The sequence below is a fragment of the Scophthalmus maximus genome, chromosome 12 (genome assembly GCF_022379125.1).
Source record: "Scophthalmus maximus strain ysfricsl-2021 chromosome 12, ASM2237912v1, whole genome shotgun sequence".
Taxonomy (NCBI): domain Eukaryota; kingdom Metazoa; phylum Chordata; class Actinopteri; order Pleuronectiformes; family Scophthalmidae; genus Scophthalmus; species Scophthalmus maximus.
In genome coordinates this window covers 16,898,516-16,923,724 of record NC_061526.1, presented here as the reverse complement: position 1 = coordinate 16,923,724, position 25,209 = coordinate 16,898,516, and the positions used below count along the sequence as shown (strand labels likewise).

Here is a 25,209-nt window from a genome sequence, read left to right as displayed (position 1 = left end):
TCTGTGGCCGCGCGGCTGCGGAGAGGAGAGGAGAGGGAGGAAGAGACGCGGTGCAATGGCGCCACCTGGTGGAGGAAGTAGCGCAGGTGCAAGAGAGAGGGGAGAAAAAGAAGGAGCAGGTGGAGGAACTGGAGCAGTTGCAAGATGATCTTGTGGCACATTAGTATCATCCACACGTTCTGATGTTCGGATGTAATACACTTAGTATATTTTTTATACTTAACTGCAGTTTTCCTTCATTCCATGGTACATTATACTACTACGACACCTGGAGTATATGCTAGATACTTGACTTTGACGTTTTTACCTAGTTAATAAAGAGCATTATTCTAGACTAATCTACACAGTAATATGAGGGGGACGGCTCCAACTTCAAGTGCAATCATGTAATATACGATAGTATCACGCTCACAGAGGCCATTTCTCTACTTCACATACTTTTTAGACATTATTTTGCTCGTGACTTTTTCTTTTCCTTCATATTTCAATGCAGGACTTTTACTTTTAATAGAGAATCTTTACTGCATGGTATCGCCATTGTGCTGAGGGCTGTGGGAGACAAAAACAAATCAATGGTTAGAATTGAATGACTTTTAAAGCCCAAAACACAAGGGTCTTACATTTCCCATGATGCAGCCATCTTTTGTCAGACAGCCCGTTTGTAAACGTCACACATCCACTTGGAAATTAAGTGTAAAAACCCAGTAGTAGACAGTAAGTGGACATTTTAGTTGATTATTTCTCAGATCCTTTCACGACCTGCACAGAAAAAAACACTTGGCGTCAGTCTTTGGGACGTCACAGACAATGACGTACTGCAACACAGGGAACAATGAAGAAGGCAAACTAGGAATCTCAAGAAAATAAGTGAATATGTAAATGTCCAAAGAAGCAATTTCTGTGAAGGCAAATGAAATCTCCTCTCTGGAAATGCAGCGAACAATCATGAATGATGGAGGAGCTGTATCTGAAAAATAAATAAATAAAAATAAATAAATAAAAATAAAACCACACGACTCCTCTCGGAGGTTTGAAGCAGTACATTTTTATTCATTAAGTGGTTGGTTTAAACATTCCTGTCACATCTGAAAGGCTTTTTCTAAACTCTTCTCAGGTTCTCTAGGATGTGAGCTTAATAACATATTACGACTGACGATGAAAGAAATGACAAAATCAAATTGAGAAGGAAAAAAGGAAAAAGTCTTAAGAGACTCTTGAGGTTTGATTCCCGTTCTCCTCTTGACTCATCCCAACAAAAATGGCCTCTTTCAAAAGGAATGAGACGCAACAAAAACAACAACAAAAAAAGACGACGTTGACTAATCACGGAACAGATCAGCGTCGGTATTAAACAGTGACATTAGAAACTAGTCCGACATATGGTTGAAGCATATGGTCGACCAACAGTTACGCACATGTCAATAACTATTGTGACTATTAGAACTATTATTTATAGGATGAATCCATATATACATGTTTTCAAGACTGTCGCGTTATAAAAATAAAGTTTGGTCTTTCCTCTTTTGTTTCTTCTTCATCGTCCCGGTTTTGTTCCATTTCATGGCTTACTGTTCGAAAATTAAGACGTATCTATACATTTGGTCGTCCTCGCTCTTCTCCTGCCAGTTCTCGTTGTGTGCCAGTGTTTCAGAGACTACCTCAGCCCCGCTCGCGTTCGAGTACGGAGCCAATGCAGCATTTAGTCTTAAAAAGAATAAATAATAATAATAATATGGAGATTATATGGGGAAGGTTAAAAAGTTTAGACAAAGAAAAATTTGAGCGCCTGCATTTGTTTGTTTGTTAATGGAACAAAGAGTTGAATGTAAATTTTTAAGTTGAGCCACGACGCTGCGCTGTTGTCATTTTGTCTTTTAGCTCTGATTGGTCAAAATGTTTGAGTGATGTGTGGGACGCATGGAACAGAAACACAGTGCGGTTATGATTCTCTTTTCCTTTCAGTCTTCCAGTTAATGGTTTCTCATGTTAAAAAAAAAAATTACTCCTCATATTATGTGCAGATCCTCTGCACAAGTCATGTATCACGTAGGGCGCGTTTTGCCTCTCAAAAGATCAGAAGAAGAACAGAGCTGATGAAATTTCATGTAAAGTCCTTATTGGAGCCTTGTAACCTGATGCTCCTGCTGTGACCAGGCAAAGTCTGGGCCTGACAAGGTCACGGTCAGACAGGGTTTGGTCAAGGTAAAGGAAACGCCTGAAGTGTAAGAAGAAACGCCAGTGACCACAGGAAAATGAGAGGAGAAAAAGTGCACACATAATTCTTGGGGAAAACTGCAAATATACTTTTTGGCTCCTCCCGTATTTTGACCATACCCTGTAGTTTATGAACATTTGATGATCTAACAGAAGACTGCATATGGTCACTGGAAATCACAAACAGGTCACGAAATAAAGACTACGAGCTGCTAACATGAAGAACATTACAGATCCGGGGGAAGATCTGTGGGGGAAACGCGTACATGAGGAGATCGAGGTGACGTTCAACACTAAGGCACGCAGCCGGGAAACACTGAGGGTGTGTGTTCTCTCTCCGTCAGGACACAACTGAGCTCCTGTTGTCAGGAGAACAAAGGGGAGCAGAAAAAATGGTCAGGGATGGAAATGTATCTCGCGTCGATCTGTCGAGCGAGTGGTTTTTGAATATATCAATCCGAGGCCGCCCTCAATATCCTGAATACACAGACGACATGAAGGTCAGCTGATTTGAAATGCTCAAAGTGAAGGACCCACACATGAATATCTGTGAGAGTCAAATCAGATTCTGTTTTCTTTTAAACAAAAGAAAAAACCTGTGATTCCAGTTATGATTTGCTTCTTCTCTCTTTCCCTCTCTACAGAGAGCGCAGCAGTACAAGTCAGTAATCTGCGTATGGATCCATATCTACATAATGTAGCGGGCGAAGACAGACATGTACAGCAGGAGTGAGCAGTCTCTTGGTGGATAGCAGCGCCGCCGTCCAGCAAGCTGTCTGGCTTCATCGTGAAAATATACAAAAGTCACATCAGATTCCAACAATATATTTGGTTCTTGAGCAAAAGGAGAGAGAGGAAAAAAAAAAACTTTTGTACTTCACTTCCAGTCGTTCTCCACTGTTCCTCATGTTTCTGTTTGCTTCTCCATTTCTGCTCTCGGTTAGTTCCACGAAGCCATTCATTTTCCAAATTGAAAGTTTTGAATCTCCTTCTTCTTCTTCGTTCGTGGGCTGCTCGTCCGTCGTCCCCGGCGGCCTGCAGCGGAGAGAAGAACAAGGTGAGGAAAGAGAGAATACGGACTGTGAGGGGAAGGATGAAGGGACGTGAGGGAGGGAGGGAGGGAGGGAAGAAGGAAGGAAGAGGTACATTGCTACGAAAGATGCAGGGGGGAAAGAGGAGCAGCAGTCTGACAGAGGAGGAGGTTTTGTAATGAGAAGCGTGATTCACAGAGATATAAGCTGAGAGGAAGGTTGCAGTGAGCGGCCGGAGTGCTCAATTAGAGGGCCGCAGAGGGATTGTGGTTTCACATCTCTGCCCTCGGACATGGTCGTCTACACAAACGTTAAAACACACACTGGGATTCTGAATACAAAGGGAGAGGAGGAGGAATGGACGGCGGTGACGTGTCAAAGTTTGTTCTTACGCCGTGTCTTTTCACCACACCAGGGATTTGGAGCGAGTGCTGACTCCTTTCCTCTTGCTGGCAGCGGCCGTTGCCGCGTTACGATGGCTTCGCTTGTGAGACTCCAGGTACAGCTGACGAAATACAAATCACAGTCACAAGATCATTTAGATCAATTAAACATCAAATTGCAGGCAGAATGCAGGTGATTGGAAAAAAACACAACAGCTCCTCACCAGAATCGGCTAAAGTGTCGGGATACAGAGGCAACGACAAACAAATATACTAACAATGAATCTTATATTTGTATGATGGAGTACTATTATTGAAAAAGAGTGTGCATTAAAATGAGGAATGTGGAGCATCTTGTTAAGTTATACTAAGTAAAGGTTTCACAAATAATGAAATTGTGTATATTCTGAAGAAGGAACCACGTGGACTTGGAGGAAATTGTCTCTTTTGTGATAAACTCATTCTAATTATTTGACATTTCATTTCAGCTGCACTGGATTCAGAGTGTTTTCACTCAGGTAAAGCAGACTACTGGCAAGAATTCAAAACTCTATGATCTGAGGTTAACTGCATCGTCCATCACTATGAAGACCCTGAAACTAAGTGCTTCTTATTAAATACCTTCTTGGCGAAGGCTCGTCCACATTGGTCACAGGCATGGAGGGAGAAGTTCTTGGTCACCCTGACCTCCGTTGAGGTCGTCGCCGCGCCGCTGCTCTCCGACTGCGCGTCGTGCCGTCGGGTGTGTGGTGGCTGGTTGCTGGGCGACGGGGCGGAGGTGGAGTTGCGTGGGTGCATGTGTTTTTCACTGCGGCGGGTCAGCGGCGGGCTGACGGGGCGCTGCTGGCGGGTCTGGTGTCTCTCCTGCTTACGGGTGAGCGGAGGGGACGGGTTGACCACCGGCGATGACATGTCCTGCTGTTTTCGAGTGGCGGGGGCGGGAGGTGGGGCGGAGGAGGAGGCTGAGGAGGAGGTCGGGGCAGCCGTGGAGCCCTCTTGCTTGCGCGTGACGGGAGGGGAAGGAGGGGAAGGGGAGGACGAAGAGGCGTGGCGTCCGTTCACTTCCTCTTTGACACTCGTCCTCTTGTTGGGGCTCGTGCTGCTGAGGACGACCTCGGCGAGCCTCTTCACCGCCCTGCTCTCCAGTTTGGGCATGATCTTGGCGAGGTATGAAGACGACTGCTTGTGGACCACGGTCACGTGGCGCAGCACGTCGCGCTTGCGCCGCGATTCGTAGCGACAGAGAGGGCAGCGGTAGAACTTAATGAAGATGTCGTTGCCGTCAGTGTGCAGCTCAATGTGCTTGGTTAAGTTCTGGCGTGAGCTGAACTGCCGCTTGCACAGTTTGCAGAAGAGCTGCTTGAAGTCGAAACCCACAGACAGTTTGGTCATTTTGGTGGCAACGCCCCCGCTGCCCCCACGGGAGGATGATGAAGATAAGGATGGCGCCACTTTTGGGCTCCGCGGGGCCTCCTCCTCCTTCACCTTCATGGAGTTTTGTGCAGCAGGAACAACTTTGGCCGTACCAGTGCTGTCACTTGGAGACGGGGCGGGAGTACTGTCCATTCCCTCTTCCTCCTCTTCCTCCTCGTCTTCGCCTGAGGGCTCGACTGCTTCTTCCTTCACTCGGACGTTGTTGCTCGGGCCTGCGTTAGCACTGCTGCTGTTGGGAGTAGCTGCTGTAGTAGCAGCGGCAGGTGGTGCGGCGGCAGGAGACCTGTTGTTTTTCACACTGTATATTTTGTGGACAATACGCATGTGCCTCTTCAACATGAGCTGAAACACAGATAAAAAAAGATCAATTGAAATGTCATTGATAATTACACACATACAATTCATGCAATTCCTGGTTTTGCTTTCCCTGGATTCTCAAGGGTAAAGGCAACCCATGTAAGATTAATCACAGATAAATAAATAAGTACCCACAAGACCAGCGTGAGAGTAATGGCTACTTTTAAGAGAAGAAAGCCAGTGGTGCAATAAACCAACCTGAGAGCTGTAGTTCCTCTTGCAGATCGTGCAGCGGCACGAGGCCGCCGGGTTCACAGGTGGAGGCGCCGGGGTCTGACTCGGAGGTTTGGCTTGGTTCTGATTTGAAGGCGTCGTTTTGGAGATGACAGGGGTCGACTTGGAGCTGTGGCTCCGCGTAGGGGAGGAATTGTTGCTCTTCCTGGGAGGCGTGGCCTCCAAGGCGAGGGGCTGGCCGCCCGGCCACGTGGTGGTGCTGGGCGTGTTGTCCCTGCGCAGGCCGCGGTGCACCTCGTCAAAGTGACGGCGCACGTTGGCTTTGGTAGCAAAGGTTTTGAGGCACACGGGGCAGGACTTTCCGGTCGGCGTGCTGAGAGTCCTCGGCCGACCTCCAGTATCAACAAGAACAACTATTATTTCGACTGATCATTTAGATAAAATATTATTTAGATTTAAATAATTTGTTTTAGATTATAATTATATTTCTTTCGTCTTGTTGAGGTTTTAAGAAACCCAGTTGCTAACACAAGTATATGAGCTCTTTTGAGCATATTTTCACAATAGTTACAATTAATATTTTATAATACTGATCAATGTATAAGTTATAGTATTTCTTATTCATAGTTTGTGTTCACTTGCACTTACCTTTCACCATCGAGAGCAGGCTTGTGGGAACTGTACGCGTCTCGGTGAACTTGCGGAGCTCCTCCAGTTTGGTCTGGTGCATTTTGCGGCAGTGGCGCCTGATGCTGCGGCGCGAGTTGAAGTCCTGACCGCACAGACAACAGGAGATTGTCACATCCTCGACCTGATGGCGGAGAGAGAGAACAAAAAAAAAGGGGGATGAGAGATTGACTGACCAACAAACAAGGAAGAGTGGGAGATTACTATTGACTACAGGCTTCTCAAATGAATTAGAAGATGTAAATGACCTCCTGACGTGCCTGGTCACCTACCCCGCTGGTGGATCCCTCGTCTTCAGGCGGTGGCTTATCTTCTTTAGCTTCTTCCTCCGCCTCCCATCTCTTGGGTGCCGGGCTGCTGTTGCTCTCTGGTCCACCTCGCTGGCTCGCCTGGCTGTTGTCCCCACCCTCCGCTGGTTCTCCCTCCCATGCTACTGGGCTCTCTCTGGCACTGTTAAGTGCATTAACATTTAGCTCAAGCCTACATCAGCTACACTGCATAAGCATCATTTCATTTATGCCACATTTGAAAAGTTATAGTATGTTTTACTCCATCAGCATACCACCGACCTGGGTGTTTGTGATGGATACCTAGCCAGCTCCTCCTCCGTGGTGATGTGCTGGAACACAGCCTTGGTAGTGGTCTGAATTGGCTCAAGTCGGACCACGTAGTCTGGTCGGTCGGCTCTGGGATATATGGTGTCCAATAAATCCTTCATGGCCACGCTCTGTCTGTCGTCACCTGACAAAGGAATAATCCAAAATATTTGTATCATTTAAAATGATAATGATAAAATATAGATTCTCTAAAGAAGAGAAAGTAACAGAGCAGGGAGCTTTGTTTTACAGCAAATTCAATCATTTTCCCCTTCTATGACCTTCTTGGCTTGATATTCTTCTCTCACTAAATGTGCAACTTTCTTTTTTTTGAATTTTTCATAACAGGAAAAACACAGATTTGAATATGAGGCACTTGAGAAATAGACCACAAATGGAGACAAATTTAGTGTTTCGAAGAAAAATCTAATTAGTTTATCCAATAAACCTCACCGTCATCTCCCAGCACTTTGACGGTGAAAAACAGACAGATTAAGTTGTCAAAATGACAATACAGTGCACTTTCCACCACTAATAATGGACTCTTAATCGAGAAAAATTAAGTCAATTATGCAAGAAACAACTTAATTAAGACAATGAGCTGATGTAGAGAAGATTGCTATTGCTGATCATTACAGTGGATAAAAAGGGAGCAAAAATATAATTGAGTGTTTGTGATGAGATTGATTTCTATTTTAGGAGGAGAGAGGAGGAGGGGAATGACTTTAAGAGTCTGCCGGGCTTCCTCCCGTCTGAGTCTGCGACCACTTCTGAGCAGAAAAGAACAGAGATATGGACACATACTGTGGCTAATGAGAAGTAGATAAAACGCTAATGGTGCAAGATCAAAGTCACACGTTGTGATATGAGGGAAGAGCCCGACGAAAACTTTACTTTGTGTAAGAGAAATGATTGACAGATTGAAGATGATACAGTGTGTGTGAGAAGAAAAAGGGTCTGTGTGCCGAGAAAGAGAGAGATAGTGGATAAGAGGAGAATAATGAGCAGGAGACAGATGGTGTGAAAGAGATAGTAAAAACCTCGGAGTGACAGAATTTGAAAGTAAAATGTGGAAACACCTTAGGAAACTTTGAAGTTATCAGTGATTCCGTGCGTGGGTTTTTGTGTGTGTGTGTGAACTGAAGTGTGTGGGTGTGTGTGTTTGGAGCCCTGGCTGAAGCCAACACTGATCCCTGCCTCATTTAGGGCGCCACCGTGTGTGTAATCTTTCCAAGTTTTGCATTTGCATGTCGTCAGCATGCACAAAGCCTCTGACCCGAGCTGTGGGAGTTTGTGTTCTACCTGTTCTGCCTTTTGATTTTATTATTGAGTTAATGGCCATTTGGGTGTTGTTGTTATTTATTCTTCATCTTTTATGTTTTTGTGCTTTCATTTTAGAACTGTAAAGGCAGGGCTATGGTTATAAAACATGCATGTATAAATATTTGAGACATGTTTAGAGTTGTTCATGTGTCTGGATGCTAATATGTGGCGTCGCTAACCGTCGGTCTCAGGCAGCCGTGATAGGCAGTAGTACTCTTTATGCGTGATGAGGTTGGGCAGGCCCCTGAACAGACTGCGGCACAGTTTACACTCGAAGATGGTGTCCACCTCCCTCAGCAGCATGTGTCTCAACTGGCTGGTGCCTGCGGGACAAAGATAAGTAGCAGTGATTACCCCCAGTGTTTTCAGACTAGCAGTTATAACACATACATGTACATACAGAATATTGTAAAATGTCATCAAAACCCCAATCATGAAATCATCAGTTTCAGGCTTGCATAGTGTGCATTGCAAAAAAAGATTTTGTTAAATGCGCAGAAATGTTAATGTTAATAAAATAGAGTTGAATAAAATAGAACTATATAAAAACAACTAGACACAGAAAACAAATTTACAGGAGTAGCAGTGCACCCAAGAGTTACATGCTTGAACTATTAATGCAATACCATGTCATCATAACCCTAACTAATTATTTTTTGATAAATATTGGTCTACATCTCGTACAAACGAGAACTACGAAGGGAAAAGAATTGTAGACACAGTTAAAAGTGTTGGAGGAAGCTCAACCCTCACACACCAAACTGGGCAACAAGCGCTTTGCCTGTATCACTGAGTTCTGATCACAGTGAACTCAGTCAACGGGCACATTCCAAAGAAAGAAGAAAGGAAGGAAAGAAAGTATAACAGAAGACAGTTAAAAAGCAAACAAACAAACGGACGTCAAGAAAAGACAAACCTGAACGGAAGCACTCAATTATCTGCTGAATCCCAGACTTGGAGGTCTGCAGAGGCTGTTGGAGCAGAGGAGGATCTCCGGGCTCAGCACAGACACCTACACAGAGGAACAGAGACAGAAAGATGGTGCTGAAGTAAAGCTGGCGTATAATTACATCAGCGTACTAGTTTTTGAGAAAGGCAGCGTCGCCTGGGAAATACTTGGGACCTGGTAAGACACACTGTAGATTGCGGTATGCTTAAAGGGTTACACGCAATCAGAGTCAGACGATGGGGCCGCTATGGGACAGTGATTCCCTCTGACCTCATTACCCTGAGGCGCACACACACACGACTGTGAGAAAGCAGGTCATTTATCTTTTTTTCTTCTGAGATCAGTGAACCTGAGATGTGAGCTGAAAAAAAACACAGGTAGCAGACATGAGTGAAAAACAATCCGCACAAATCAAAACAGTGATGCTTGTTCAGACGACTGAAGCTAAAGTAGGACCGTTGGAAAACATGCAGTGGGGGGGGGGGACCCGTAAAGAACCCACGCAGACACGGGGAGAACATGCAAACTCCACACAGACAGGGCCTGGGTGGTTGGTTAGTCCGAACCGGAATTCGAAGCAAGCACCTTCTTGCTGGGAGGCGACAGTGCTAACCACTACTCTTATCAATACTAGCATCGGGTAAATAATGTTTAAAATAAAAAAATATGTGCAGTTTAGCACAATATATGCAATTAAGAAGAGATTTATTTTAGCTTCTCTTTCTCGACAAAACAGGTTGGTTTGTCGTCTGACAAAATCTCCAACCACTGGGATTAAATCACTACAAAGAACAGAATCATTCCATTTTCCTAAAAGACCATTAGAAACCAAAACACCTTGCTGCCTTGAAGAGAAAAGAAAAAGTGAACAAAAGTCGCTTCAGGGATGTTTACTCATTGATCCCAGTGCCAGAGAACTTTATTTTTCCTTTGTATAAAACATTTAAATAAAAAAGCAGGAGGGGGTTTTGATTACTGCATTATTGATGCAAGCTGACTACGGCTCCATGACCCAATACTGAGATGGACTGTGGGGAGGTAAACTGCTCTCATTCAACCTGATTTCATGCTTATTTTTACTTCAGTTTTATCTTAACACACAGCAACATCTATCATAGGAATGGGCATAAAAAGAAAGAGGGGTCAACAGCCCTCAAGAGTCAGACCATTACTCTCACAAACAACCACAGACCCCGGTATCACCTCAAATATCTACGTCTCATTAGATTGTATCGATGTGAGAGAAGGAACAGGGAAAGTTTAATTTCTAAAACAAAAAGACCATAGTGTAAAACTTCAAAGCTCCAAATAAAACACTGTCAATGTGCAAATACCCTTGGTATTGAAGCACACACTTCAATCACAGCCTGGAAAACTATGATGTATCTTATCAAAGAGGACAATGCTGTGTTTTGATAATTTAGGACAAAATATATATCAAATAAAAATTGTCTTTTTTGTCTCTTTAACTAGACAGATTTTTATTTTTTTTACTTCATGGTTTTGTTATTTCGATGATTAAGTTACTTCTGGTCAGAAAACCAGATGAGAAGTTGAGACGTTGCATGTTTCAAGCCCTGATGGCTCCACACATGGTTGAATGCACACGCACACATGTACACACACACACGCAAAAATAAAACCAATACTACATCATTGTAACGTTGCCTGTGTGTGTGTGTGTGTGTGTGTGTTTGTGTGTGTGTGTGTGTGTGTGTGTGTAGGTGAGTGAGAGACAGACAGAAGGCAAAAAGCCCAGCAGACAGACTGTCACACCCAGAAAGATGCAGACAAAAGAGAGTGAGAAACGTGAATGACGTCTGTGTAAGAGGTTTTGGCAGAAAGCGAGATGGAGATTATGTTTTAATGTGTGACAGAATGTGTTTTCCTTGTGCCCCCCCCCCCACATACACACACACACAATGCTCCCAGGCATACCGCTACAAACCCAAGCAGGGCAGGTCAGTGACCCACCGACCTTCGCACCTCCCTCTGCAAGAGGGTCAAAGATCAACCAATCAAAAGCGTCATTCGACACAAACAACTTCCTTTGACTGCGAGCGGTGCGACTGTTTTCCGGGCAGTAAAGTCTGGATTTAACTCTCGGCATGGAATGTACGTGTGACTCAAGACATCCACGTGAGTTTAAAAGGAGACTGTGGATGGAAGGAGGAAAGCTGAGGAGACGGAGAGGCAAAAAGGAACCTGGTGAGGGGAAACCTGAGAGGACGGAAGACAGGGAAGGAAACAAACTTGCCAGTAGTCAACAGAAAAAAATACATGGACACAATGTTACATCTTACAGTCCGCCCATCAATAGTTGGCCGGGCTTCAAGGGTCATGTAACACGCGAGCATTCAAGGGAACTAATCACACCCTGTGGTCTCAGAGGGACATTGCTTACAAATTGAACTGAAATAATCAGAAAACGCTTCTTTGAGAGAATCTGTTTGAACTGCATATCTCAGTTTCAAGTTGAAGTTTTACTCTTATTGTTGTTTTCTGATGCTTTTGGGTCAGTTAGGACCAGTTTCCTGTGTTAATGGCTCTGTTCTGTTGATTTATTGGCTTCCACAGCAGCAGACAAGACCTTCGAGTCCATCAAGAAAATACAATAGTTATACAAAAGCCAGTGCAATAAATCTTCCAAATAAAACCTTCAAACCTTCAAATGTTTGACGGCACAAGCCAACCAGTGGGGCACCAGTGGTGCTCAAAGCTAAAGGCACTTCTTTTTTGGTAATTTTCTCTTTGAGAACAAAGTGTCTTTGTCTGCCTTTTTTACATTTTGAGAATAAAGTCGGAATGTCAAGAATAAAGCTGAACTATATGAGAGAAAGATTTTCTTTTGTATTGCGAGAATTAAGTCTAAAAGTTGAGAAAAAAGTATAAAAGATAAATCAGAGAAAGGTGTGTATCTTTTGCATTTCGAGAATATAGAGAATAAAGACCTAATAATACATAGTCATATGTGTTAATGTTAGTATTTTGATTTATTCCTGAATGTTCTATTTTAATTAATTTAAGTTTATTCTCGACATTTCAACTTAATTCTCGATAATCTAAATGTTTTTTTCTTATTCCTGGTCTTAATACTCTTTCGAACATTATTATCTCTTTTAACTGTCAATTTATCACCAAAGCAATTCTCATTTATACATTTGAGATGGGTAAAAAAATGAATGTTTAGAGCATGTGTCAATTTAAGTGCTGTGATGGTTTTAGTTCCCTCAATGTTTCAGTGGGGAGATGACCAGTGCGTCTGGTGGAAAGATGGCTGTAGGTGGATGAATAAAAGCAGCAGATGGCGCTGAAGGGAGAAAATGTACTGACCTGTGTTATGACCATGGCTGCCGGCACTGGTCTGCTGAAGATGCTCCTCCGTCTGGCAGCTCTGGTCCTTGGTCCCGGTGGAAGTGCTCCCGTGGTGCTCGGGGTCAGGCAGCAGAGGGGGAATGGGTTTCCACATGGGCCTGGCCTGCGCAGCAGAGTCGTCTTTCTCCTGGTCCCAGTTCTCAGACAGAGCCTCAGCTGAAGCGGAGGTCCCGAGTTCGGCTCGTTCAGAGGACTGGTCTTCTCCATGGGGCTGCTCCTGTGGTGGCTGCTGGGCGTCTGACAGGGGCTGGGCTTCCTCCATCTCTGTCTGACCACCACTCTGTGGGAGCACAGCCGGAAAAATCGTGGAAGAGGAATGAAAATATGATGGAGCTAAGTTAATAAAACATTATTGTGATTTTAGATATTGTCAAATCCCCCAAAATCAACATCAGCCATGCATGGTGAAGTTTAAACATCCATTTAAGCATCCAGGGACACCGTTATCCACTGACTACTAAAAATACTTAAATACATATTTGAATATTAAAAAAAAGTGGATCAGGAGAAATAATTTTGGTTCTCATTGGAAAATAAGAAAACCCCTCCGCTGGACAGACTGAGGGGTCACCACAGAGGACTTTAGGTCTGTATGTGTGTGTCCGTGTTGCTGAGCATGCAGAGTCACTTACAGAGTGTAAGTGACTCCAGTGTCTTCTGTGTTTACACATTCATCTGTATGTGCAAGTGAGAGGTGTGTGTGTGTTGTTGTGTCTCTTGTCCAGACCTATTTCTTCTTGAAGTCCCCAATCTCTTCTCCTCTCCCACCCACCAATTTATCTTAATTTCTTCTCTCCGTCTGTCCCCGCTGCCCTTGAAGAGGGATAAACGACTCCACCGCTCCGGCACATTACGGCACATCTCCACAGAACAAATAGGCCACTTGGACACTGTGTTACCCCCCGTGCACACAAACACAAATACAAACACTCAAATGCAAAATGAAACGACCACAGATTAGCCCGACATGCCCAGTGAAGCCATCTGTACAGTACAACACAAACACACGTAACCTATTACAACCATTGAACTTCAGTGTCACTTTCAAAAGAAAAGAGGACTTAACATTATTAAGATACATGACGGTAGTTGTTCAAATGACATAATAGATGTGTGTTTTCAATCTGACAGGGCATGGAGACAGACGGGACAATCACATTCAGGGATTGTTGTATTTTTTTGTTAAGTACCTGTCTGCGGAGAGCGTGAGAGCTCTTCCTCCCACTTGACTTATGGGCCTTTACCATCCTGCCAGGACTGGCTTGCTGCGCCGCACGTTCACTACCAGCACACGCCTGTGACCTGCAACAACAACAACAACACCACACATGAGCCGAGGACTGCACTGGATGAAGAACCTGCTGCTCACTGTACATATACCTCATACTAGATAATGGAAATACAAGAAGATACAGAGAAACCCTTTACTTCAGAGATCGAAAATGTTCAACCAATTTCACTTGGCCAAGCAGCTTCCACGTGCAGCGTGTAAACCATCACAAAATGGTGAGTGTCATCACATGTTGGAGAGCAGGTTATACTATTTTGTGTTGCGACGCAACGGAAACACAACTGTAGGTAACTGTGGTTTGTGATGATCTAACTTAACTGAAAGGAATTTTTAGTTTATATTCTTATACCCAGTGCCATAACCAAATTAAAATAAAAAATTAATAAGTTAAAGGCACTGGCAAAGTAGTAATCATTAGGAGCATAGCCAATATTATACCCACATGGCACATTTCTATACTGGTATTTCTTGTGAAAGCATATATAATGCATTAGTAAAAATGCAGCAACATTACAGCTTTATGTGTTTACTGGCTGTAGAGTGCTCACCGCTCAGCGACCACCTGGACACACACTAAACAGAATTGAATATTTTTAGATCATTGTAATAGTTCTCACAATTTCTAATTCAGCTCCTGGTCATATTGCTGGCAGGACAATTACACTCATGTTACCTGTACCATTAATCTGCATTAAGCACACACTCTGTGTGTGTGTGTGTGTGTGTGTGTGTGTGTGTGTGTGTGTGTGTGTGTGTGTGTGTGTGTGCGTGCGTGTGTGTGCATTTAAAATGAATCCCCCGGCCTCCCTTGCATAATAGATACATATGCTCTTCCCAGAGCACCTGACAGTAATGGGAACACTATTACTGGGTGTACAGCGCTTTCCCATCGGTCTCAGATGTTTGGATCCCATCGTGTTTGTTGATCTGCATCTTTTTTAAAACTAGTAATTTTATGCAAAGTGAACACACACACGCACGCAGGTATATATGAAGTACACAACGCACTTCTACTGGGAATAGTTTGAACTTGCTTCAGAAATCTGTACTGGGAGTTGAGGTCAACAAATATGCATCAAATTTTTTGTTTTATTGCTCTTGTATAAACCTATTCATGGCAAATTACAAAATGTTTCTATTGTGTTGCATCCTCCACCGTGCAATATATCAGGATACCTTGGACAAATTCACAGACGTAATATTAAAAGTAGATTATGAGCCCCAACACATTAAGCCATTGCGTATCGCTATTAAAACAAAAAAATGTGTTTCATGTCATTCTGTTCAATCTATGATAGTATTGATGATGAGATAACATTTTACTGCCCTCTAGTGGTGTTCAGGGTTAAAACAGTTTGATCCCACTGCCACAAGCCACCTGACACCACATCAATGCTCATTTCCACTGGCTCGGCATTACATGCCTTCGCAGCACTGTGGCATGCTGAGTTGCCTTGTCATTTTCTGATTCCTTATCCTTTGTGATACCTCAAAGCTACAAGAGGTGCAGCCTTATCAGTCACGGTGAGAGTAGACTTCATTTTTGTCTTTAGCAAAGAGTGAGCTTTAAATGCACCAAGAGTTGAACGATTCTTTCCATGAGCTGGAAGTGACGGGTGCTCAAGGAAGTGTGGGGACGACACTTACGGAAATGTGCACAACAACACTTAACAACCTGACAGAATGTGACTAAAGGGAAAGAAATAATCTTTGATTAGAATTAGATTGTATCTCCTGAAAGTCTAGGGCAAATTTACATAAGTGCATAGTGTGATGTCCTCAAGTAGTGAATATACAGACTAACAGCTAGAACAATTGGGAAACAAAGATTAGAAATTATAGCAAAATTTTACAGAAATTTGTATTTTAAGACTACTTAAACAAACTGACTGTAGAAGTGAAGCCTACACCTACAGTGATACTGACAGTCAGGAATAAGACGCCTCCTCCACACGGCCAATGTCATACTGTCTCCTCACATGGGTACCTTTGTATTTCCACTGAAACTCCAGCAGAGGGAGACACAGTTTGCACGTAAAGTGCATTTCCAACTGAAAAGTTCTGTAGTCTTAAGAAGTCTCCAAAAGACAAGCCACGGAGAACCATGCAAAGCCGACGAGGGTCCCACCAAAACAACGTATGCAGTATCATAACACACAGGATGAGAGTAGGTCCGCTAGTTGAAGAGAAGGGAGCAGGTGAGAGGGTTACATTTCACAACAACTACACAAACCAAATTATTTGCCACAAGAATGCCAACAAGAAACTGCTGTATGCATGAAAAGGCAAAGGTCAGATTGCTCTTGTGATCTCGTGATGGGGAATTAGGAAATTTGTAATGCAACAGCTGTGTAAATAGTGTTATCATCAAATACAAAGCTGAGCACAGACATATCACTGTCACCGGGAGGGGGCACCGGATGATTTTTACTGCAAAACCAAACGTCCATTTCAGCAAATTCATGTCAAGCACTTGAAAATGCTCAATTAGTGTGTGGAGGAAATGATTCATACATTTTCACGCCTTCTGTGTGATTTTCGTTCACAGTGGCCATTCGATTGAATGATTGTGGTTTGCTACTAAAAACAACATACTGTATATGTGTAGCTATGTCTATTATGCAGACAGTATTTTTTACATAGTAGCCTTAGGTATTGAGGAAAACAATCACTATCACAGCATTTAACAGACCACAGTCACGCGCGCTGCAATCAATTTACCCTGATCAACCAGCTCAAACTAGGGGACGAAAATATTTTAACATGTTGGATATTATCTTGATATCCATAAAAAAAGACATTAGATAATTTAAAGACCACTATGGTCCACACACACACTACCAGATGTTAGCCACAGTTTTGTGGTGGTTGGGCTGTTTTGCACAGACCAGCGCAAACTATGACGGCATCAGGGTTGCATTCAGACTTCAAACTGCACATTTTGGTATGAGCTATCATATTATATGACTTTTATGGGAAATACTCCACACGGGCTTCTGTGGGAGCTACACACACTCACAGGAGAGATGCTACAGGTGGAGGATGATCCGGAGACTTTACTACTGAACCGTTTCTTAGCACAGGTGTGCTTTGTTGAGATTTAACTACCGTGAAGACCGTTCATTTCAATTGGTTAGAAAATTATTTATACCCTAGCAAAATTAAAAGCAGGCAGATTAATGCGTTATGCACCTTCTCAGTTTCTATTTATACCAGGGAGGGAGATTAACACTAGTCATTAACTCTGATGGGAAATTTGGACCCTGCCGACCACTGAAGTCAGGAAATAACCTAATTTAAAAGACCTGTTCCTTTATTTGAAGAAATAAAGTTAATTTTAGTTGATATAACAATTAAAGGCAAAAAAAAAAATTCCACTCTCAGCTGGACTCATTCCTCTTTCACCCTCCTCTCAAAGCAAAACCCTGCCTGGGTAGATGTGTGTGGTTTGCGTGCTCTACAGTCCGCAGACGAGCCGACATGATGGCTTCCGTTATGGGTGTGAGCTTGAGTGAAATTGACTATCATGTGTTAGTTTGTCAGCTCTGTGGCCCCTGATGACCTGTTGACGGTGTTTCTCAGCATTCCGTCTTATGCATGCTGGGATGCGCTCGAGCACCCTGTCATTCTGAATAGGAATACGGCTTCGTGGGAAATGTATGTGGACCAGAAATTTCAGACTAATGTTTACCCTCAAACCTCAAATAAATACTGAAAATGAAAAGCAGTAGGGAACATCTTGGTAAAACCTTCACAGAAGTCATATCTGAAATAGTAACTGTACTGCAGTCAGTCACATCTACCTCATCCGTTTGGTATGGTAATCAACAGAGAGATTTATCTTGGGATGCTGAGACTCACTTAAGTGCACCGTGGCATCGAGAAGGTTGTGAATCCAAACCCTAAACCAACACCAGGCGGCCTAATTACTTTGTTGAGGAGTGTTTCATTAAAACCTGACAAGCGGCAGTGTGCCAGAGCTGACCCACGCCTAAAAACCCCAGAGTGGACAATTGTTTGAGAAGACACTGGCAACACCGCTTTTCTTAACTCACTTTTAAAAAGGGGTTAGAAACATTACTCACTAACTAACACACGGGACTCCCCCATTTCTGCGGTAAGACGGTCGAGGCTGTGGAGTAGTCGCTCATGTTCCGACTCAGGTGTCGAGACAGTTTTTGATAAACAACTGTTGATGATGAGGGCAGCACTGGAACAATGGCTAAATATTGCAGAAAAAAGATAAATGGGCGAGATGAGACCGAAATATCTAAGGTGGGTGTGGGGAAAAAAAACAATCTGCGACAGACAATCCCGAGAACTAATTACTGATGACTGAAATTTAAAAAATAAGCCATTATCTTCTCCTCTGATATCCACAGATGCAACCCTGAATAAATCAGCCACAGCCAGGTAACCGAAGCAGATTCATGACTCACTCCATCAGTAGCCGTTTCACTAAATCGACAATTTTCCTGCAGCAAAATTCCCATGGTCCGGACACACCATTAGCTTTTTTTCAGCAAAACCAGGTATCTGACATCAAATCGCTCAATATTTCACAAATACACCATCTTCTCCTGTGTTACATATTTTTAAAAAAAAAAAACATTTAGGATTCCTCTCGCACAATAATCCATAGTGAATTTTGTTTATATGAGCCACAAATCAATTTGTTTAAGCACTTCCCATTTGGGACCATGTCTTATTTTGGGAGACAAATCCTCATTTGCCCTGTCAGAGGCAAAATGTGAGGAGAGTCAATCAGTCCCTTCTTCCAAAACCTCTGCTTTTTCGCTGTCGACTGAATTAATAAAGATTAGCTACTTTATTATCATGTAAGAGTGAGGATGTATATGCTGCATGTGATGTATGTGTATATATATGTTACAATAGTGTGCATGGTTCAAGGGCCGACAGATGTGTGGCAGCGGATCCCTGCCTCCTCATAGTGATTTGCGAGGGCCGTATGGATGCGGTCTGACAGAACTTCCTCCTAATGGAGGTACTCCACACTCTGACATAATGCTGACAGCCAGCAACCAAACCAGTGATGCCACCGGACCACATGAGAAGATGGGAACAATGATGTGGCCCACAGACACTGTGGACTTAAAAATATTCTGTACAGTATCTCTGAAAGGTAGAGGTCATGTTCTGCCCCTCTGGCTTTTCACATGCCTTAGTTTTGGTTCTCCAGTTGTTGGTAATATGTTTAAAACCATGTTTTATTTTATCAAGTGCAGGTACGACATTTAACTCAATATTTAATGTGTGCGTCACAAAGTGCTACAGGCAAAACATAAGCAAGGTGGTACGTTGCAATGTTGAACATCCACACTTCAAGCTAATCAAACTTCTCTGGCAAATAACAGAACAGAAATGAAATATGTAACATGACAGTTTTTCTGAGTCCAATGCAAACCCCCATCCCCAGACATTTTAAATCAATTGCCTGCTTATGTTTTCCTGTGGAATCACAAGTTCTCTTGCATGTGTTTCTGTGCACCTGGCTTCCTGAAGTGTGGGAATGACACAAATGTCAAACTACACTCAAAAAAAGTTAAAGATGATTTACTTAGCTGCCTGATGTATTTGAGAGGTGTAAAAATAAATGTGGCATAAATAAAAACAGGGAGGAGCCAAACACTTTATCAACATTCAAATGTGATGGACTGAGACATCCTATGTGCTAATGATATCTCACACACACGCCAGCTGTTCCTAAGTGTAGAAATATCGTACGACTGTATGGGGAAACACTCCTCTCTGAACATTACTCACTGTGGCGACAAATAACTCTGCAGAGATTTCTTTGCAGATGGGAAACTCCGTGAGGTGTGCACAAGCACACACAAAAATTGCACACATATATTTGGGCGCACACAACCCCTGTAACTACAGAAAAGGTCTTCAGTCTCCTTAATTGCGACATTTACGCTTTTGACTAGTTTGCATTGCTCTACAAAGTTTACTGGACTGAAAAAAAATCAGTTTTAAAAGGTGCAATAAACACACTTCCTCTGTGATAACTTTCATCATCCAATCCAATCTTGACACACTTGGTGGTAGGACAGTGGATACACAGGCGTCAGATTTAGGAGAATTGCAACTAAATTTAAAAAATATATATATTATGGGAAATTAGAGCAATGTAAAGAGATGTAGTAGAAATGGATGCATAATGGGATTTCAGGACATGTGATCCTATGATCATTAAGATGAAGTCTCTGAAATGTAAATGTGTGATTAACCACGAGCAGTGTACTGTATATGTGATGTCAGCGTGCCGTGTCAAAGCAACAAGGCAGCGGTTCTCTTCCTGGTTTGCAGGTAATGAGACTGTCTAACACACTTACTGCATCACTAGTTGACTGACACAGATTTCCCTGGTCGCCTTCCTGTTTGTTTGCCTTACTGACTGGTTATATGACGGGCAGGTTAATGGGTTTGTTGACGGACCAAACTTGTACATTGGTCTGGCGCAGCGACTCGGTGACGGAGCGCGGCGGTGCATCATTACACCGACTGAATCATGCGCTGACATCATTAAACCGTTGCAGTCAGCGTCCCCTCTGGTAAAAAAAACTAAACAATGACAACTTGGGAACTGAATCGAGGTAGAGAGCCAGGCAGACTTGAGGTTGCTGTTCTAACAAAGGAAAAGACTAATCTAAGGATTTTACACCAAAAGTCTCATGAGATGATAGGATGCCAGTACAAGACTATATGGAACATATATAATAGGCTGTGTTGTAAAACAAATATGAAGTATTTGAAATATGCAGGACAATTCTGGCAACTTCTGGCCAATCTTTTGTCTCCCCTTTTATTTCAGTTCATTATAACCCACTTTCAAAAAATCTACACTCATGTCCTAGATATCCATTCATACTCCTCCTCAAGGTTAGACCGTCCATCTCCACTGTGTCAGAGTCACTCGGAGGAACTTCAGAGCAGACGTGCAGCAGTCGAACCGTCTCTACAAGGTTCTCTGTCCGTGTGCAACGAAGAGTAAAGTTTTCAAATCAACCAAGCACATACTGAAAGAACAGCCACGTGCAGGTTCAGAGCTGCACAAAGCTGAGCAGTATTTTGGGAACCTCAAATGATAAATAATTAAATAATGGTCCATATAGCTGCAGGGCTACCTGCTGCCGGGGCTGAGCCGCTACCTTAGGGGGGAAATATGTGTCAGGGAGCAGGAAGCAATCTCTACTGCTTGACCTGTTTTTTTAATCAAAGCTTATAACAAAACACTTTTCACTATATGGTTGCTTCCACCGCCTCTTTTTTTTTTTAACAAAGTACAAGAAGTGGACATATATATATATATACACACACATACATATATGTATATATTCTATAAATGATTCACCATGATTTCCAGGCTGACTGACTCTTAATGTCACGACTTTCTTTCTGGAGCTCTTGGTGGATGATACTGAAACCACGTGCAGTGCCCAAAAGCGCAACAGCAACAAATAAAAGCTCCCTGGCTAAACACGCCCTGCTCATCTCCGGACCACAAACGCGTGGCGCGCTGTGCGTGCGGCAGCAATACGGCGCGAGAGTCTCATCCAGTGTCCGAATCATAATCCGACCTTCTTCTTCTTCTTCTCCTTCTTCTTCTTCTTCTCCTCCTTCTGCTTCGCTGCGCTGTTAGTCAAAGCTTTACGGTCGAAGCATCTCGGTCCGGCCGAAAGACAGTTATCCACACATGAGCGACTCCACAGCAGCCACATGGACCGAGCACCATGAGGGGCGGACGGGACGGACACACTGCCCGCCGACTGGCCTGTGGAGCCCGTGCGCGGGTCTCGCCGCTGCGTGCACGCGTCCACTTACGCATCCCGGGCAGCGTGATGGGAACGGAACCCTCGCGAAAGCACCGCGCGGTCTTCCGCGTTGACACACGAGCGCCAAGTCGCTGCTGCTCCTGGAGAGTGGAAAGCGCACGGCGGTCGTTGCCGCCCGAGTCCGTGTCTATTGGTTCTCGTTCAGCTGGGGCAGCGTCAGCACGCACACGCACACACACACACACACACACAGTCTCCATTTGCAACTCCATCGCCCCCCATGGGCGTGCGAGGCCGCGGGCTGTGACGCAAATGGCACTGGGTGATTTGCAAATGACATATCTTCCCAATTCAGAGTCGTCGCGCCGCGGGGACTGATCCAATTCACACATTACACACGGAGAATTATCCATCCGATGGTGGGTGACGGGTGAATAAGGGCGGATGAGCAGTTTGCTCCACGGGGATGCGGTTGCATAACTCGGCAAACTTGATAAAAATGTGCAACGCAGCGAGCGGTGTGCCGTCTCCACGGCTGGTGTTGCGCCGTTGTTTCGATTCGATCGCGGTGGCCTGTACCGGAACACTCGGCGCCCGCACGATCGCTCCTCGACTCTTGGCCACGGGTGGAACCAGGCACAGCGTTCACACTGGGAACCGAGTGGCCTCGCCATGGTGGATGTGTGGTGGCCAGTGCTAGGACGCATGCACGTAGCTGACGGCGAGAGACAGGACAGCCAGAGTGGGACTTAGGACCGCATTCACAGGCCATAAAGGGCCCGCGGGAATACTATTGTGCTCTTTTATCCAAGACTCCCCAACTATTTACAAAAGGTTGGCCAACACACACACACACTCTCTCTCACACACACACACACACACACACACACACAGAGAAATGTCGCGGCGAAATGGTGGCGGCGGTTACAGCAGCTGCCACTGTGCCCTGCGCAAAGGCAGCAGCACAATCATTGCGCAGCGCCGGACTTCCCCAGTTCTGTATAAACTATGTGATTCGTCCAGAAGACTTTTATTTTTTCCCCTCTAAACCTCATTCAGCCTGTCCTCGTCTGGCGAGCGGCGAGCCAGGGCGCAGGGCAGCTCGCCGTTCTCATGGCACGATTTGCATCGCCCCCATTATCCCCCAAAATCTCCTTTTACACGGTTATATTGTCAGCCCCGAAACGCCACTATTTTGAGCAACAAAGGCGCAGCTTAAGTTGATCAAAGGACGAGTCGGGGATGAAATGCACCTTCCGAGCCGTCAAAGAGAGGCCCCTCGTAACGATTGCAGCATGGAAGCGGAGTGCGGCGTAAAAACGAGCTAACCCGAATAAAACCCACACAAAGACAAGGTGCAGCACTCGCACAGATCCGTCCATCACCCCCCCGGTCGGAACACGGACCCGCCCGCGGCCAGTTGGACGGGCACGAAGCCGCAGAAGATGGCACTGGAGCGAACGTAAAACGCTTGCGTTTTGCGGCTCCGTGCCACCTCTTCCAAGAAGCAGCTTGGCGCACAGGACCGGCGACCCTTCCATCTTTGCGCGTCCTTCCACCGGGCGAAATCGCGAACCGTCTCGTATTTGTCGATTCGCAGTCGAATAGCACACCTCGCGGCAGGCGACCCCGTCTTTGTGGACACATAACGCCCCGCGCCGCGGCCGCCACACGTCCCTGAAACCGGTCCTCTCCCCGCCGCGGCCAAGCAGAAACAAGAGGGCGATGACGCCATTTTCTGCAAAAACAACCACGCTCGGCAAGCCGACGCGGAGGTGGCTCAGCCCGCTCCGCAGCCCTCCGGTCTCGCCGGAACGCCTCGAAAACGAGTCCTTACCTTGTGCTCGTCGTGCGGGCGGCGGGGATCCGTGTGCTCGACGGGGCCGGAGCAGCGCGGCCGCGGATGCCTCGGGTCCGGAGGGTTGTTTATCTCGCCTCGCAGCGTCCCCGGTTCACTCTGAACAAGTTCCTCTGCGAGCCGCTGCCTTTGTGCACCCGGCGGAGCCGCTCGGCGTCCACCCGGGCTCTGCGCAAAGGTGCACCCGCGACGTCCAGGTCCGGCCGGGGAACTCGGGCGGTCCAGGGCGACTCGAGCAGACGCAGGTTAACAGACGCGAGCCCTCTGAAATTAGAAGCAGCGCGATTATTTTCCAACTTTTAGCCACAGGCCACGGCGGTGGTGCGGGCTTGTCCTTCTCTCCCCAAAACGCGCAACCGCCTCGCAGCTCTCCACGAGAGTCCACGACGCAAACGCGAAATGAAAGCAGGGGGTGGATACACCTTCCCAAAACTTCATGCAACACACGAAACACGTTCTGATGAAGGGACTCGTGGAGATAGTCGTTGAGCAGAGAAACAGGCTGACGGCTGAACTCTTTGAGTGATGCGCAGAGACCTTTGGGCAACATTTGATGCAGATTTTTGAAAAAATATATACACATTATTTAAAAAAAAAAAAGTCCCGTTCAACCACCTTCTTTCCCCTCACATCTTGTCCACATGTGAGAAGTTGGATCTCCTCCTGGGTGTTCTGTGGAGCGTGGTTCATCACGTTCAACCCGTCGAGCATCACTTCCTGCACGGTGCAGATAACACATGGACACTAATGGTAATGACCTCACATTCATCCTGCCCCCACCCCAGGACCCCTTCGCTGAACTTTGGCAACGCGTGAGGATAAATTCATCCTCTTTCACAAACCGCTGATTCCAGTGGTTTTATTAGTCTCACTTCCAAAAAAAGAAAAGAGAACGGTCCCGTGAGAGCTGCTCGCCAGCGCCGCTGGGTCCGTCCACCACGGACTCTTCGCGGCTGACCGTTAGGAGGCGTTCATTATACTGGACCATTTGTTTTCGATTACATGTTGATAACTCGTACGTGTGATCACACAACAACAACATTCAGAATCATATTCAAAAGTTTAAATAAAGTTCTTAAAAAACAACAACTATAGACTTGATTTTCCGGCGACCCTTTCTGCTAATGTGTTAGCAGTAGCATGGTTAGCTAAGTAAGAAGTGTCCACTGTGGAGCCTCACTTACTCTCCGCCCACTTTCCCGACAACTTGGCTCGTAGCTTATCGAAATAACCAGACAGGTGACGATAACCAGCTTTTTTTGTGTGTGTGTGTGCGTGTGATATTCCATCTTAAAAATATCTCGCAAGTGTGGGAATATTTGGGCTGGCAAAATTCCACTTGGTGCCATATTACACCGGGGCTAGCCGGCTAGCTTACCCAGCTCGTCAACAGCTGCAAGCATCAGCAGCTAGGTCAGCCTTATTGTTATTGTTATCATTTTTACACCGAGAGGTGGGGCAACAGTTCGGCCAGCCTTCTTTAAAAAAACAAACATAATACATATATATATGAAACTAATAAGTACAGTTTAAACCGTGTACAAGCAAATGTCACTTCGAGACAAGTTAGCTAAGTCTTACCTCGTTTCCAGACGAAATAAAAGCATCAGTTCTTATCAGCTGAGTGTCATATAAATGTCATTAAACGTCAAATAAATAGGACCACATAAAAAAAGGAGCTGAATATTAATTAACCATCTGAATTAAACGGGCCCGAGGTCTAATTTAAGTAGCTAAC

The 25,209-nt window shown here is 44.8% G+C and overlaps 1 protein-coding gene across 7 annotated transcripts; it reads right to left on the bottom strand.

Annotated features, from left to right (window-relative positions):
- Positions 1–1,025: 1,025 nt before the first annotated feature.
- znf800b (zinc finger protein 800b) lies at positions 1,026–25,209 on the bottom strand. 7 transcript variants are annotated; one of them, XM_035604632.2, is made up of 13 exons: positions 25,053–25,198; positions 22,664–23,735; positions 13,714–13,825; positions 12,482–12,803; positions 9,116–9,211; positions 8,379–8,522; positions 6,850–7,021; positions 6,541–6,730; positions 6,242–6,404; positions 5,618–5,985; positions 4,250–5,404; positions 3,638–3,750; positions 1,026–3,249 (listed from the first exon to the last, which is right to left on the bottom strand). In XM_035604632.2, exons 2-12 carry the CDS (start codon positions 22,666–22,668, stop codon positions 3,649–3,651), a joined length of 2,829 nt encoding a protein of 942 aa, XP_035460525.2. In that variant the 5' UTR covers positions 22,669–23,735; positions 25,053–25,198; the 3' UTR covers positions 1,026–3,249; positions 3,638–3,648. The 7 variants fall into 7 exon arrangements, with proteins under 7 accessions (XP_035460525.2, XP_035460515.2, XP_035460506.2 ...); XM_035604622.2 differs by lacking the exon at positions 25,053–25,198 and adding an exon at positions 24,087–24,555; XM_035604613.2 differs by lacking the exon at positions 22,664–23,735 and having other exon boundaries at positions 25,053–25,209.

Excerpts from the sequence above, each read along its gene's own strand:
- znf800b (XM_035604599.2), bottom strand. The coding sequence starts at position 21,410 with ATGATTCGGACACTGGATGAGACTCTCGCGCCGTATTGCTGCCGCACG. Across the intron at positions 9,212-12,481 it reads CAGCCATGGTCATAACACAG|GTGTCTGTGCTGAGCCCGGA; the intron begins GTCAGTACATTT and ends TCCTCTGTGTAG. Across the intron at positions 3,751-4,249 it reads GACGAGCCTTCGCCAAGAAG|CTGTACCTGGAGTCTCACAA; the intron begins GTATTTAATAAG and ends GTATTTCGTCAG.